Here is a 17,365-nt window from a genome sequence, read left to right on the forward strand (position 1 = left end):
CCCCCACAACATCAGCTTCCTCCAGCCCCCCCAGCAACTTCCTCGACCCCCCCAACAGCTACTTCCTCCAGCTCCCCCCCCCAACAGGTACTTCCTCCAGCTCCCCCCCCACACCCAGCGACTCTCTCCAGCTCCCCCACAGCGACTTTGTCCAGTCCCCCGCCCCACACCCAGCGACTCCCTCCAGCTCCCATGCGGCTTCCTCCAGCTCACCTTCCTCTTCTGCGTCCTCACGATCTGTGCCCGGCCCTCCGCTGATCTGCACCTTTCATATGGTTGCTCCCCGTGCGTATGGACGCACGGGGCGCAACCAATCAAAATTTCCCACTGGCCACCAATGACAGCCAGGGCCCGGAGTTCTTTAAAGGGGGCCCGAGCTAAAAAAAAAACCTGTCATGGCCGGGCCCCCTTTAAAGCGAGGATATCGTCCGGGCCCGGCACAACAGTACCCCCTGTGCCCCCCTGATGGTGGCCCTGCTTCTATTATTTTAAGGCAACAGAGTGACAAGTTTAAAGGGTTTGTAAACCTGGCTGTGCCACTGCGCCCCCTAGTTTTCCTATAGAAGTTGCTAAAAAACATAATTATACTGTAGATGCAAGAAAATTCACCAGTGAGAATTCTACTGATGAAAAACCTCATAATAAATGCAAAAGAACTGACCAATGAGAATGTTGATTCCCAGCACTGTGTCAGGCCCCTTGCTGGTACCTTACATATAGAGATAATGATGGCATTTTCCCCTCATTATATGGCACAGGAATCAGACATGGGGATAAAGGGACAGACTTGTTCAGTGCTGGGAAACTGTGCTTAATGCTCCCAACTCCAATTGCAGGAACAGAGAACAGGGAGCCAGATTTATACAGATCAGCTGGGATTCTCATTGGTCATGGTTCCACATTCTAATATCAGCTTTCCAATATCCCAACAAAGAGCCTCTTCTTGGTACTTCATAGTGCCTAACTACATAATAGCCACAGCGCCCCCTGAGTCACTAGAAGTGCAGAAGCAATACTGTACCCCAAGAATACAGGAGCAGAGACCTCAAACAAAATACCTGTATCCAACAATATCCCCAAAAGTGGCAGAGTCTCCCTACTGGTTTACAGGTTTATATTCACTTGTTGAAATGTCTCTGTAATGTAAAATTCACTGTACAATCACTGTTCTTGTTCTTCTCAGTGTTCTCCCTACTGTTTTACAGGTCCCCAGACAAGTGCACATCAATAACGTTATAAAGTTACAGTCTCTCTGCCTGATGGGTTCCCTTGCCTGCTGCTGGGACTGTCCCTATGCCGGCTGAGCACCTACAGTTTAGATAAGTAGAACAGAGGATAGAAGAGGGGCATTTACAGCAATTACATTTGCAGGTAACATTTTATATCAATAGGAAAATACCATTTTTTTTAAAGAATTTGGGTAATGTTCATGTTATCACAATTTAACAATGAAAACATGTCCCAGTACAAGAACCTGGGATGGAAATGAAGATAACTCCAGTAAAACCCCAGTAAAAAGAGATTTCAGGTTCTTGAGAGGGTTCTTGCCTGATTAAGGGCTCACTGGGCTGTGAATTTATACATTGCTCCATTTGAGCTTTCTGCGGATATTAATTGGTTCATATGAAGATCTAGTTAGAGTGTCAAGAACAAGTATTTGCTGTTGCATTATGTAACCCAAGGAACCCGGCTATTCCACTTCCTGCTGGCTGCTTTCCCAGGCTGTATTGTAGGATGCCATCCAATCAGCAGCTAGGAGGACCCAGCAGGGAACTATGGTTCCTCTTTTCCTGTGTGAAGGCAGAGCTGTGATTGGCCACCCACAGCTTATTGGGCTTTTGGGAACTTAGGGACACATTTAAAAAGCAATTCTGAAAAAATGTTGATTTTTTTTTAACTTTTTTGAAGATTTATTTTCTCCAGTACACAAATTTTCCAGTATTTTTTTCTTGAAAAATTTTTGTTTTGGGGAAATTTTATTGTGCAATATTGCTTTAATGATACAACTCTGATGTTGCTGGACTACAGCTCCCAGCATGCCTCACCCTTCATTATATGTTACATTATTCTGGGATTTGTAGTCCAGCAACAGCTGAGTAACGATTGGTTGAGCCGTGCTGTGCAGCAGGGTTTAGTGTCCCTTTAAGAAGAAAAGGGGGGACTCTCCTTTCTCTTTAAACCAGAAGCCCAGAACTCATACTGTATCCTGAATATACATGAACAGAGACCCCACCCAGGGAAACCATAACCCTTTAGCCAAGAGTATCCCCAAAATACTCAGCCCTTATACCATGTGGGGAAACCCATCAGGTGCAGTCCAGGAAGTAATTTGCTGATTGAAAATAAAAGTGAAAATCTCTTTGCTGTCTAAATCGGAGCTGGGAGAGACATTGCTCCTGTCTCCTGTGTCAGGCTTGTCTCCAACCTGAACTCTCTTTGCCTTGATCTGGGGGAGATTCTGATAGAAAAGAGACCCAGCTCTTATGGGATTTGTTCAAAGGACTTGAGGTAAATATACTGGTGGAAATGGGCACGGAGGGGGGATCTGCATTCCGGGGGCTCAGTGGCGACAATGGGAATGAAAAGCATTTCTGTACTGTGCTGCAGCCCAATCACCTCCAGCAGGGCAAGCCCTCAGTGTGTATTTATATTAGTCACTCAGTTGTATTGGTAGTGATTGTTAGTTTTAGAGGTAATGGGAGGAATTGATGGTATTATTGGAGTTTTGTGACAAACAGTGATAACGATTATCCCTCGTTAATCTGGGTACAGGGTGGGAGACAGTCATTTGTCTTCATTTTTATGGGGCTGCATTTACTGTTAAGGGACATGTCAACCCCAACAATAAGTTTTTGCCTAATAAAAGAAAACATAATTCTAAGCAGCTTTCCAATATCAGTTTATTCAAAATTTGATGTGTAAATGTAATTGGTATTGAAAGCAGCAGTCTCCCCCCAGCGAGTCAGGTCTGTCAGGCTGCTGCCTTGTGTTACATTGTTTCAGGGGTCAGTCTCCCCCAGCGAGTCAGGTCTGTCAGGCTGCTGCCTTGTGTTACATTTTTTCAGGGGTCAGTCTCCCCCAGCGAGTCAGGTCTGTCAGGCTGCTGCCTTGTGTTACATTGTTTCAGGGGTCAGTCTCCCCCAGCAAGTCAGGTCTGTCAGGCTGCTGCCTTGTGTTACATTGTTTCAGGGGTCGGTCTCCCCCAGCGAGTCAGGTCTGTCAGGCTGCTGCCTTGTGTTACACTGTTTCAGGGGTCAGTCTCCCCCAGCGAGTCAGGTCTGTCAGGCTGCTGCCTTGTGTTACATTGTTTCAGGGGTCGGTCTCCCCCAACGAGTCAGGTCTGTCAGGCTGCTGCCTTGTGTTACAGTGTTTCAGGGGTCGGTCTCCCCCAGCGATTCAGGTCTGTCAGGCTGCTGCCTTGTGTTACATTTTTTCAGGGGTCAGTCTCCCCCAGCGAGTCAGGTCTGTCAGGCTGCTGCCTTGTGTTACATTGTTTCAGGGGTCGGTCTCCCCCAGCGAGTCAGGTCTGTCAGGCTGCTGCCTTGTGTTACATTTTTTCAGGGGTCAGTCTCCCCCAGCGAGTCAGGTCTGTCAGGCTGCTGCCTTGTGTTACATTGTTTCAGGGGTCGGTCTCCCCCAGCGAGTCAGGTCTGTCAGGCTGCTGCCTTGTGTTACATTTTTTCAGGGGTCAGTCTCCCCCAGCGAGTCAGGTCTGTCAGGCTGCTGCCTTGTGTTACACTGTTTCAGGGGTCAGTCTCCCCCAGCGAGTCAGGTCTGTCAGGCTGCTGCCTTGTGTTACATTTTTTCAGGGGTCAGTCTCCCCCAGCGAGTCAGGTCTGTCAGGCTGCTGCCTTGTGTTACATTGTTTCAGGGGTCGGTCTCCCCCAACGAGTCAGGTCTGTCAGGCTTCTGCCTTGTGTTACATTGTTTCAGGGGTCAGTCTCCCCCAGCGAGTCAGGTCTGTCAGGCTGCTGCCTTGTGTTACATTGTTTCAGGGGTCAGTCTCCCCCAGCGAGTCAGGTCAGCCAGGCTGCTGCCTTGTGTTACATTGTTTCAGGGGTCAGTCTCCCCCAGCGAGTCAGGCCTGTCAGGCTGCTGCCTTGTGTTACATTGTTTCAGGGGTCAGTCTCCCCCAGCGAGTCAGGTCTGTCAGGCTGCTGCCTTGTGTTACATTGTTTCAGGGGTCAGTCTCCCCCAGCGAGTCAGGTCTGTCAGGCTGCTGCCTTGTGTTATATTGTTTCAGGGGTCAGTCTTCTCCAGTGAGTCAGGTCAGCCAGGCTGCTGCCTTGTGTTACTCTGTTTCAGGGGTCGGTCTCCCCCAGCGAGTCAGGTCAGCCAGGCTGCTGCCTTGTGTTACACTGTTTCAGGGGTCGGTCTCCCCCAGCGAGTCAGGTCAGCCAGGCTGCTGCCTTTTGTTACATTGTTTCAGGGGTCAGTCTCCCCCAGCGAGTCAGGTCTGTCAGGCTGCTGCCTTGTGTTACAGTGTTTCAGGGGTCAGTCTCCCCCAGCGAGTCAGGTCTGTCAGGCTGCTGCCTTGTGTTACATTGTTTCATATGCCGGAGCCCCCAGGGCAGGGAATAGAAAAAGACTGATATGCACTACTTCTAATAGCAATTATATATACAAATAAGTCAAAAACGAATATACATGTGTAACGAGTGATCTGCTCTGGAAGAAAATAGTTCTTTTTGTTTTCCTGCTATGTGTACAAATGTTTACTAAACGAACCAAAAAATTAGATTACACTTAGTTTTTACTGGTGAATACATTGTTACAGCAACAGCAGAGCTCTGGACCCCAGGGAATGGTAGGTGACTGGGTATGAGCAGGCTTGAAGGGTTCAATACCACTCCACTCTGCATGGTACAAGGGTTATAACAAGTCCCACAGAAGATACACACAGAGTCTAGAGGAAACCACCAAGGCCACTAGACACACACAGCCGATATCACACATTTCTGGTGCATATCGGCTGTGTGTGCCCGCACCCGGGGGGATTTCATGCTTCTGGGTACAGGCACAAATAGAATTTTTTGCAGCATAGCGGCATTTGTTCGGCTTTCCAAGAAAATGCTACATGTGGCATCAGCCTAAGTGCTCTTACTAAACGCCCCCTTACATGACAGTGCTTTGTATTTTGCCGTTTTGTCTTTTTACTTTTTGAAGCAGTGTAGAGAACACCCAGCCCCCTAGCCAGGCAAGGAAATATGGCTCCTCTTCCCCATCAGGTAAGAACTTTGCCTCGGGTGGCAGTGCCCTGCTGGTTACTAGGGCATCAAAAACTGCTGCTAGTAACTTCAGGAGCCTGAATTCTAGATTTTTAACTGGAAATTGATTTCTTCCAACATGTATTCTAAGGGCTGTGGCAGACAGAGAGATTAGTCACAGTGCAACAAATCTCCTTTGTCGCAGGCAACTAATCTCCCCGAAATGACATCCCACGGGAGACAATGCAATTTTGAGAAATCTCACCGGCAATTTACATTCTAGCCGGTGGGATGGCATTTTGGGGAGATTAGTTGCCTACAACAAGGGAGATTTGTCACGCGGTGACTAATTTCTCTGTCTGCCACGGCCCTTAGAATAAATGTTGGAAGAAATCAATTTCCATCCATCGCCACCCCACTGGCGATTTACATTCTAGCCGGTGGGATGCCATTTTGGGGAGATTAGTTGCCAGTGACAAGGTAGATTTGTCACGCAGCGACTAATCTCCCCGTCTGCCATGGCCCTAAGGGTCAGGGCTCTGAATAGCTACAGACAGGCAGCGATATAAGGGGTCATTTACAAACACAGCCAGTATGGTTGCACTAAAGTGGATGCATAAAGTGCATGGAGTGGGAATAATTACAATGGAATAGTGGGGGAAATGCTGCCTTACGGGTCAACAACATGGTGACTTGAAATTGCACTTTGTAGACTGCACTTGCAGCCATAAATGACCCCTATAGAAGAGATAAAGAGACGTGCGCAGAAGTACAGCCCTTACAGAAACACGCTGCTGCTTTTCTGCGGCCAAGTCATTGTCATGTTTACAATTTAAAAGATCAAGTGACAGAAAAAAAAATTCAAGATATTTCAGTCTTGTTTTCATTGTGGATTGCTGAAAGACCAGTTTATTTGGTATGGAGAGGGGCATGGTACAAAGAGCCAAAAAGCAAACAAAAAAAACCCCCAAGCACAGAGAACACATTCTTTACCAGCAATGCACTTGCCGCACCCCTTGGGATTTGTGCCCAATGCTCACGGGTTCAATCTTCTGGAAAAGAATAAATACCTTGATGCACCATAACTTGGCCACCCCCACCGTGCCAGACCCTTTCCTCCTTCTTCTCTGGTTCCCCTTTGTTAGCACTGCAATACCAACAAGGTCAGTGATCCCCAACCAATGGCTCGGGGGCAACATGTTCCTCACCAACCCTTGGATGTTGCTCCCCATGGCCTCAAAGTAGGGGCTTATTTTTGAATTTCTGGTTATGAGGCAAGTTTTGGTTGCATAAAAACCAAGTATAATGCCAAACAGAACCTTCTTTAGGCTGCCATTCCCACACAGGGGGCTATTAAGTAGCCAATTATAGCTCTTATTGGCACCCCCAGGAACATTTTTCATGCTTGTTTTGCTCCCCAACACTTTTTCCATTTAAATGTGGCTCACAGGTATAAAAGGTTGGGGTCCCTGGGCAAGGCGATCACAGCTTTATTGATCTCCTCTCCTATACTCCTTCCTACAGTGTGTGCAGCTCTCATATTCACTCCCATGTTGGCAAAGCCTTCCCATAGGCTGTATTCTCTGCTGGTGTTTCTCAGGAGCCTGACTAATGTGCTATGAATGTATTTGCTACTCAGTATTTATATTATATATTAGATATTATACTGTACATCCCAAGCACCAACCTGATGCCAGTTGATGACTGGAATGGACAGTGTGATACACAAATATTCCACTGATACACTAAGTTTGTGCTTCTTTCAGCTTTGTCATTGTATCATTGCACTTGGCTGTTGGGCACAATCACTCTGTCAGTGCAGCATTATATTTGTTATCCAATTGTAAGAACTTTCAGTCACAGAATTGATATTGTTAAAATAAAACACAAGTTTTGTGGAACAGATTGGTAATTCTGACAGAATGAATTTTGTGCTATATAGTATGGGACCTGTTATTCAGAATATTCTTGAACAAAGTACAAAACGTACTTGGGACAAATGGCACCCCATAGGTAGTCACAGTATTACAGGTGGCTGTTACAGCTGCCATCACCCTCTCACCTGGGAGAAAAGGGGTTCTGTGGGGGGCAGACTGGACAGTTGAATTTATATTTCAAATACATTTTTATAACCATTTAAATTAGGCAGACTTTTTCCTTGTAGTACACTTTCTTATATGACTATATATTACCAGCCCGAGCTACGTAAGATTGGCCTTTCTTGATAAAGATAGTTCCTTCTGCATCACGGATTCAGCTAATTTGGCCTAATTAGGGGAACAAGTAGAAATGTTAAACTCCAAAGGCAAAACTTTACATTACAGATACAAGCATGTACAAGCACACGGAATCTCATCTGCCAATGAAATGACTTATTAGTCCGGATCTCTCTATACTTATGACACAGCCTCCCCATTACATTAAAGGTGGCCATACATGTTACAATTATGATCTTTCCTGCGACCATTGTTCATACCCACCGCTGACGTTCAGGGCTCAATCATCAGATATGGAGGTAAAAAACAATCAGCGTTCTACCCCTATCTGACAATTCAGCCCTAAACGCATGCTTTTGCTCAGGCCCTTCAATGCCACCCAATTAAAATCTTTTGTCCCATCCGATTGCTGAGACGACTGATATTCAAGGCTTATGGGATATCGGCCGTCTCGTCGTTCCACCATACACAACCTAGTTTCATATAATAATACTGGTGCATGTATGGCCAGCTTAACTTTTCACTCCTGCCAATACATCATTCACTGCTGATAATGGAACTCACTCAGTTAATAAGTTAAAGTTAATAATCCCTTGTTGCTAAATATTTGCAGGTTGGACAGACAGGAATCATGGATCCTGCAGCAGGCACCATAGAGCGACTGATAGAGAGATTAACTGAAATCTACAGCGAAGATTCTCTCTGTGCTACTCTCGTACCGAATTCCTTCCTCACCATTGACCCAGACAATGATATACACATCGGTAGAGCTGAGAGCCCCAAAGAGCGAGCGGAACGGTTATTAAATTATGTGCTACAGAGAGGAGACGCCGACTATCGGAAATTACTCGACCAACTTGAAACCCTGAGACCCAGGTTCCCGGCTCTGTCTGGTGTATTGGAAAGAGAGAGTGAGTAATAAATATTTCCTCCTTACAGTTAAAAAATCTGCAAAGATCTGGAAACTTATCAAATTAATAAATAATAATTATTCCAATGTATTTATATGTTGCTGACATATTCCGCACTCTGCTTTACAGATAATATACATTTTCTGCATTTACTGGCCCAGAGGAACTATGGTCATTTTGTTTAGGATTTGGAGTGTGGGGGAAAACATACAGACTCCTCCTAGTGCTCTGGCTAGAATGGAACCCAGTGCAAAGCAGCAATACTAACCACTAGAGTTGCCATTATCTGCCTTCGAGTCAGGGGGACAGTATTTTGGAGGAAGGCCTATGACATAAGGGGCAGGAACATTGGTGAGCCGGGGGGAAAAAGCTGGATGGGGCCAGAAAATGGGTAGGAAAATGGGTGGAGTGAGTGGGGAAATGAGCGGAGCAGATGTGAGCCTGTGGTTATAAGGGGCATTACAAATTTGACTGCTAATACAGTACATTTTGTGATACCAGTGCCTGATGGCTGGTCAGATACCGGCCAGGAGGCAACCCTACTAAGCACTACCCCACAAGCTGCCCAGCACACAGTGGGGCATTAATTAAGAACAGAAAAAAGTGTTTTTATAAAATATGGAAAGCATTTCACCTGATTATAAACAGAAATATAAACCAATTCACTCAACTTTTTCTCAAACTCTGCCTTATCTAAGAGAAAATGAATGGTCGAGTTAGTGTTTCCCTGCAGAAACCAGTTGCACGCTAGCGAGGATCCCAGCGTTCCATTCATTTTCAGTGAGGCTGAGAAACTTCAGTGTTTGAAAATAAATAAGTAAAATTGCTTAAGACAATTCCCATTGATTTCTCTAGAACCTCCCCAGCTTTTACTTGAGAAGAGGCAACTTTTCTCATTTTTATTCTTTAATAAATCCCGACTATTCGAGGTGTCAGAAAGTTCTCGCACAAGTATTAACATTTTGCATCAAACTTGATTTTTGATGAATATGCCCCATAGAGTTAGTGTGTTGGATTCAGCTGTACAGAGGGCACGCGCTCAGTCTCACTGGGATTATGTTGGGCCCCTCCAGGTACCATGGTTTCCTAATATAAAGCAAATGCTGCTTACAATGCAATGGTCCTCTTAAAGGGCAAGGAAACCCCCGTTATGCTAACTTTGCCCAGTCATTGGTAACATAACACCCCTTGCCAACTGCTATGGTTTTTTTTTAGAAAAAAGCCTTACATTAATAATCCATTACCCATGCTGGACAGCTTGTGTGTAGGCAGTAATTCCCACTCAGTTTCATCACCCACACTAAACACAAGGTGCAAGTAATCACACATTGCCCTTCCCTCTGCTCATTTGCCCCTTCCACCTTTAGACTCCAGTACCTTTCCTCAAGGGGACTGAACATCCCCAGTTACAGGGCTCAGCCCAATGGTACCAGACTTGCCAGGTGCTCTTGGGTCCCTCCAAACCCCCCTATTCTGGCTACCCTGCAATACTCACAGCTGGTGTCTTCCTTCTTGCTTGCTGTACCTTCCCAGTGTCCCCCCCTTCTTGCTCCTGCAGGTGTTTCCCATTGGCCATAGACAGCCACGCCCTCTCATATTCTCCCTTTTATAACTTCTGGTCCCTCCCCTCAATATTGCCAGGGACCACCCCCTGTTCTCTAGCTCCCTATAGCATATCTTAAATATCTACATTCCCACACTTATGGCCACCTTATGGTGAACCCCTACATTACACAAAACACATATTTAAAGGAGAACTAAATCCTACAAATGAATATGGCTAGAAATGCCATGTTGGATTTTGTGTCCCCCCCCGGAACTGTCCGGGACATAGAACATGCTCAGTAGAGTCTGAGCAGCTGGTGAGAAGCTGAGCAAATTATCAAGCAGAAAATGAGGGTTGTTTGTCATATAAGCTGATGCTACAGGGCTAATTATTCAATTCTGATGCAAATGCCCTGGTTTGAGATCTGTCATGTAATGTGAATCTGATTGAATTACTAATCAGCTTTTTATTGTTACATTTATACTCTATGCTAAGGATGCACCGAACCCCCTTTTTCAGATTCGGCCGAACCCACCCCGACAGATTCAGCCAAATACCGAACCAAAATCTAATTAGCATATGCTAATTAGGATTGGGAAGGGTTAAAAATCGATGGGTGCTGCAGCAAACCCCCCCTAACATTTCACCCTTCCACATGCTAATTAGCATATGCTAATTTATGTTAATTTGGATTCGGTTCAACCAGGACCGTGTATTTGGCCAAATCTGAACCTTGCCAAAAAAGGCCAAATCCTGGCCGAATACCAAACCGAATCCTGGATTCGGTGCATCCCTAATTTATGCAGTATATTGTGAGTGGGTCCCTAAGCTCAGGTAAGTGACAGGAGCCCAGAGCGAGTGCTGGGGATCAGCAGAAAACAAGATGGGGGGCTACTGGGGAATCTTTGGGGACACAAATCTTCCCTGCTAAGGGGTTGTGGTCACCTTGGGCTGGTACAGAAACCCAAAATACAATGTACAACATTTCTGCCCTACTTCTTTAGTTAGGCTTTAGTTCTCCTTTAACCCCCTTACATGCAGCCGCCATATTGTTAGTTCTGTGGATAAGCGCAGATGATGCAAGCCTAACCCCCATGATCGCTGCCTCACAATACTATATTGCAGCACCAAAGGACTGTACAATTGGGGGCATTGTTTCTACTCATACATTGAACATGTAAAATACCAACTGCCCCTGTCACTTTATATCTGTCCTTGTACTATATGTTTTTATTATGTTATTGTTATTTCTATTCTTATAGCAATGCACCATGGGGGCCTGGAGAAACGTCATTTCTATACACTGTATAATGGTATATGGTTTGTATTGACAATAAAGGAATCTTGAATTTAGTCCCTGAACCTAGTTTTAGGCAGACATGATGTGGCTGAAGCTGTTGGAACTGGCTGCTTTCTTATTGAGTTGCTGTAGAATGCCATCAGCGCTAGTGGTATGAAGGGGGGAATTGCAGGCAAGGGACTGTTTATAAAAACAGTAAGTAGATTTCTTAATAAATGTATATTAGAAATAGGTGGGGGGTCTTGATAATTTTGTTGCACGGGGCCCTGTGATCTGCTGGGACAGTGGCTGCTGGGAATGGCTGAACGTACTGCATAACATGCTGAAGATATAGAAATAAAGGCCCATAATTATAATGACAATTATAATGACTTTTTTCTGACTTTTACTTTTACTTTTCAATCCTCAGGAAAAAGACACACACTGATTGGCATAATAAAGCAACATAAACATTCAAAGCTCACCCTGAGGGACATCCTGGACATTGGAGAAGAGAATATGGCTCAATGTGGTCCTAAATCTATACAAGACCTTCCCTTGACTCTCCTAAGGAAACTGGCGGCACTGGAAAGAACTGCAAGGGACACACTTCTATTGGAAAGTGATACAGTTTCCAGGGGAGAAGAAACGATGGATGATATTTTTGGTGTAGATGCTGAAGATCACGTATCTAACTCCATTAATTCTTTAGATGTTCTTTGTGTTCTTCTGAATTGTTCTGATTTGTTTTTGCAACAAGAGATTTTTTCAAAAATGTCCCTGTGCCAGTTTGCTGTCCCACTGCTGCTCCCTGCTGGTGATGGCCCAGAATGCACCTTCATGCTCTGGGCTATGAGAGACATAGTAAGGAGCTGGAGACCTCAGGCATCAGCAGGGAGCAGGGCTTTTACAGAGGAAAGCCTGGTGAATATACCCATGCCTCTTTTCTCTTTTGTGAGACTGGGGCAAAGTAAATTATCTAAATCTAAAATCCTCAATCAAGTTTTCAGTCCAACTCAGCAGTACAATGATTTCTTTATACATGAAAATATGGCAGGGGGAAACATTGACAGGCAGTTATCTAATGGCCTAGTGGAAATATCCTGGAGTTTCCCTGTTGGAAAACAGACTCCTCTTAATTTCCCAGAACCCATTGCAGTTACCAATATGCATGGAAATCTAGAGTTGAATAAATCCCAGTTAGCCTTCCTAATGCAGGTCTCAGCCGCAGTGTTTGTATTTGCTGAGAATATTAATGAGAGAGAGAGTGAGACCCTATCACAGTGCAGTCAATCTGGCACAGAACTCTATTTTATTATTACTCCAAATGGTAAATGTATTAGTAGAGAGGCTGCACAATCCTTCAAAAAGTGTTTTGCCCTTATGAATGTTGGACCAAAAAATATAGTAATGAAAGACAAAGTAGCAAATGATGCAGAACTGGTGAATAAGATACGTGACATTATGAGGAATATTCTGAGGAACCCCTGTAAAAGGAAAACACTTGAGGACATGTCACACTCGGCCACAGAATTTGGGTTCCAGGTAGATGAATCGTGCAGTGACTGTCAGACAGCAAAAGCCCATGCCACACAAATTACTAAAGAGATACAAGATGTGGTTCAGTATAAGAAAGAAACACTGAAACTACAAGGGGATCTGTGGAAGGAGGTGTCCCAAACTGAGAAAGAATTGTGCCGGATGAGAAAACAAGGGGATTTAACTATAAAACAATACAAATCTCTGCTGGAAAAGAAGCTCTTGGAATTACGTAACCAGCAGAACCGGCACCCTCTTCCCACAGGCATGACTTTATTTATATCTGCCATTACTCATTTTTCACAGGTAGAGAAACATTATTTCCTGAAATGGATGAAGTTCACACTTGATTCCCTTACCCGAAAAATTATTTTAGAGTTGCGAGCAGAATATAAGGAAAAAATTAAATCAGAAATGAATAAAGCAGATAAAGTGGAACTTTTGCAACTGGGGCAGCAGATCTCTGACAGTTCTTTAGGAATAGAACACTTTCTCCGGGAAATGGGGCAGTTTTATGAGTCAGAGTATTCTATGGTGAAAACAAAACAAATCAGTCCAACAAGGCAGTTTACTGATCTGCCCAAAGTAGCAGCTGATCTCCTGCTGGATGGGTTCCCATTGGAACTGATGGATGGAGATGCTTCCAATATCCCTATGCAGTGGGTTACAGGCATTCTGACTGAGCTGGATAATAAAACAGGAGGGAAATGCAGAATGAGAGTAATCTCAGTGCTGGGAGTGCAGAGCACAGGGAAATCCACCCTCCTGAACACCATGTTTGGGCTGCAGTTCCCTGTGGCCAGTGGGCGATGCACACGAGGAGCCTTCATGACACTGATTAATGTAAAAGAAAATTTAGTAAAGAACCTGGGCTGTGAGTTTGTTTTAGTGATTGACACTGAAGGTCTGAAGGCTCCAGAACTGGCTTCTCTGGAGGACAGCTATGAACATGACAATGAGTTGGCAACTCTAGTGGTTGGGCTCAGTGATATCACCATAACTAATATTGCTGGAGAAAATTCAGTTGACATGAAAGACATCTTGCAGATTGTTGTGCATGCATTTCTAAGAATGAAAACAATAAGAGAAAAACCCAAGTGTCAGTTTGTGCATCAGAATGTGAGTGATGTTTCTGCTAATGATAAGAACATGAGGGACAGAACAAAGATCTTGGAACAACTGAATGAAATGACCAGAACAGCGGCAAATATGGAAAAAATAAGTGGAATCACAGGTTTTCATGATATAATGGATTATAACCTTGATTTAGACAGTTGGTACATTCCTGGGCTTTGGTACGGTGTCCCACCCATGGCTTCTGTAAGCTCCGGCTACAGTGAGAATGTGTATGAACTGAAAAAACATTTGTTTGAATTCATGGAGAAAGCGAAAAGCATTCGGCAACCACATAATATTGGTGATTTTATTGAATGGATAAAAGGATTGTGGAACTCTGTGAAACATGAGAATTTCATTTTCAGCTTTAGAAACAGCCTGGTAGCTGAAGCTTACAATCACTTAGCAATGAAATACTCTCAGTGGGAATGGGACTTCCGAAAAGAGGTTCAAACTTGGCTCATTAGCACTGAGAACAGTATGAAAAATCAGTCAGCAGATAAACTGCAGCCAGGGCTGTGTGTGGGTTATAAAGATTATCTGAATATTCTTCTTTGCGAAGAAGAGAAGAAGATGTTGGACAACTTAGAGAGATATTTTGAAAGTAAATCTAACAATGTTCATCTGATAGAAAGGTACAGAGCAGATTTTTCTCAGGATGTGAAATGTTTGCGGAAAGAAATGGCACAATCTGCAACAGTCAAAGTTGATGATGTTTTTCGAATCCAAACTCAAAAATATCAATTACAAGACATCCAAAACAATTACCAAAGAACAATTGAAGAGAATGTTACCAGCCTTCTGGAAAAGTTTAGGAGGAATAAAGACCATCCAGGTGATCAGGAGGTGAAAGACACATTTGAGAGTATGTGGGAGAGAACATTATCAGAGTTACCCAGAAATCCTTTAGAGAAACGTAACATCAGTCAGGAAATGCTGCAGGAAATCAGAATAGACATGGCTAACAGGGGAAGTTCTATAAATGAGAAGATTCTTAGAGTAAAAGATTTAGGTGAGTTTGGAAAAAAGGAGTTCAAGGTTACTGAAAGCCACGTTGATATTAGATGGTACTCATTAATTGAACGAGCTAAAGAACGGTATACCAAGGAATTTAATGATAAAATACACGCTCTTGCTTCTTTTTTGATAAGAAGTTGCAGTGAGTATGTAACAGAAAAAGTTAACACAAAGGGGGACTTTGACAGAACCTACTGCCGGGAACTGCTCCACAAAATTAGCAGTAGGCTCAGTGAGAAGGAGTTTCAGAATCTTCATTTTACCCATGGGTTTGAGTTGGACATCAAGCTCCATATTTTAGGGAATGCAGCTCCCAGGTTCCAGGTGATGCACGATACATTTCTTAGAGAAAATGATCCCGTCCTCTGTCTGCAAAACCTAAAGCCTCACTATCAGTTACTGTTTAAAATTATATTTAAAAAAAAAGATGAAACACAAAGCAGAACCCGGCAGTTCTGTGAGCTGTGCCTGAAGCCGGCAATAATGAAACATATTTTCCAGCATATTGGCAATGATATTGTGGATGACATTCTGGATAGCAGGAATGGAACAGAATATCGCAGCAGAACCTTCTTCCAGTTCTCTGTGCTTAAAAAACTGCTGGAGCAACAGGATTTCTCTCAGTTTGTGCTGTATATTAACTCGTACCAGTGGTTTGTGAAAAGATGGATTATAGATCACATATTAGATAGGTATAGTGATGGGCAAAAGCTAGAGAAGTTGCAGGTAAATATTCTCACTCGTATCTGTAAGGATATCAGGGAAGTTCTTCACAGCCCAGAGTTACTAAACAGAACCTCTGTCTCTGACTTTCTGACCCAATTTTGCCTCATGCTTGAAAGCAAATTAGTTATCCCCCAAGAAACCATAAAAGTGATAGTTTTTCAGAACAACACAGATATTCAGCAGTTTTCAAGGGACATTGAGGAATTTCTCACAGACACAGAGAAAGCAATGGAATCAGAGTTGAAATCCTATAGAACTGAAGATGTACTATTTAATGCCTCAGTGAAACCAGAGGAAGAGCTGTTTAAGAAGGTGTTTGGCTGTGGGAAGCAGTGTCCCTTCTGCAAGGCCCCCTGTGAGGCTGGAGGTACTGACCATAAGGAGCACTTTGCCTCTGTCCATCAGCCTCAAGGTTTGGGAAGATGTACCTCTAGTTACTATAGAAACTGGGTTCACAGATTTCAAGAAATGTATAATTTTGATAGAGCACATGCTTTGCCGCATGTGTGGGGAGTGGAAAAATAAGAAAAAAAAAAAAAAAATAAGGAAAATCCTATCTCCTATTCAGAGGGCAGAGCTTGAAACATTGTCTACAGACATATGTTCAATTGAAGTTAAATTTGGTACTAGGTTCAGCAATGCTGATACAGAATGGAGATGGCATTACTACAGTGAATATCGTACAGTGTATCCACATTGGCTAATTCAGCCTGACCCCAGCATCACAGCCTCAGACTACTAGAAATTCATTTTTGCAAAGTTGAATACAGAATTTGCAAATGAATATGAGGCAAAACCAGGTGATGTGCCAGACACATGGCTCCAGATAACTGAGGAACAGGCTCTTCAAAGCCTAAGGGAGGTGTATGGTTTAAGTAAAAAGTAAGTTTGCCTGTAAATTAACTTAAAATCTGGCCATACACACAGCTACAGAATTAGACCATTTGTGTGGCATATATGGCTGGCTGTACTCTGACTATTATTCATGTACTATGGATATTGGTCAGTTTAGGAACTGGATAGCTTTAAAATGTAATTGGCCAACTCACCATATCTGTCAATGTATGCTAACTGGCAGTTGGGATATTAAAGAGGACCCTCCGCTCCCCTTCACTTCTTGCTCTTCTAATCATTCAGCCTGTCTGCATGAACAATCAGAACAATTTTGTTTAATGTATTGAATTATTAGCCTTCCTTGTACCTTTTGTTTTAGCCTAAAACTGAAAATGCTTTGTGGGGTCACTGATCCCAGCTAATTACTTCTAGAAAACTATTGGCTCCTTTTGTCTTAAATACTTTGTCCATGTCAATTTTCATTCAGCCTATGATTAAGTACCAGGAGGTACGAAACGCGTAAGGCTCCCTGTATCATGTGTTAACTTAAAAGTTTTTTGATTTTACTTTTACTTCTCATGAACAATCGTTTTTCATTACTGATAATACCGGAGTGCCTGCACTCTCTTTACATTTGTGACGTATCCATGATGGCTTCCCTTGGCTGAAGGTCTGGGGCATGAGCACCTGGGCCCAACTATACTACGGGTGAGACCTTTTTCTATGAGCATATGTACTGTTAGAACGCTATTGGGTCACTGATCCTGACAGGAAAACATATTGTCTATGAGGGTTCAGGTATATTATTACTTTGTAATTGTTTAGCTTTCTTCTCAGAGCTTCTCCTATTCATCTTCCATTCTGAATTCCTACCTTAAACCATAGCAACAACACATACCAATATGTTGCTATACACTGGTATGGGATCTATTATCCAGAATGCTTGGGACCTGGAATTTTTCATATAAGGATTT

The 17,365-nt window shown here is 43.6% G+C and overlaps 1 protein-coding gene across 1 annotated transcript; it reads left to right on the forward strand.

Annotated features, from left to right (window-relative positions):
• The first annotated feature begins 2,467 nt into the window (after positions 1–2,467).
• Positions 2,468–16,082, forward strand: LOC100491137 (up-regulator of cell proliferation-like). The gene is made up of 3 exons (XM_031893349.1): positions 2,468–2,508; positions 8,037–8,334; positions 11,590–16,082. Exons 2-3 carry the CDS (start codon positions 8,055–8,057, stop codon positions 16,080–16,082), a joined length of 4,773 nt encoding a protein of 1,590 aa, XP_031749209.1. The 5' UTR covers positions 2,468–2,508; positions 8,037–8,054.
• The last annotated feature ends 1,283 nt before the right edge of the window (positions 16,083–17,365 follow it).

This window comes from Xenopus tropicalis, chromosome 9 (assembly GCF_000004195.4).
Source record: "Xenopus tropicalis strain Nigerian chromosome 9, UCB_Xtro_10.0, whole genome shotgun sequence".
Classification (NCBI taxonomy): Eukaryota; Metazoa; Chordata; class Amphibia; order Anura; family Pipidae; genus Xenopus; species Xenopus tropicalis.

What these genes read in the sequence shown, in the direction of transcription:
- LOC100491137 (XM_031893349.1), top strand. Translation starts at nt 8,055, where the DNA reads ATGGATCCTGCAGCAGGCACCATAGAGCGACTGATAGAGAGATTAACT. An exon ending in TGGTGTATTGGAAAGAGAGA is followed by an intron (nt 8,335 to 11,589) that starts GTGAGTAATAAA and finishes TTCAATCCTCAG; the next exon opens with GAAAAAGACACACACTGATT.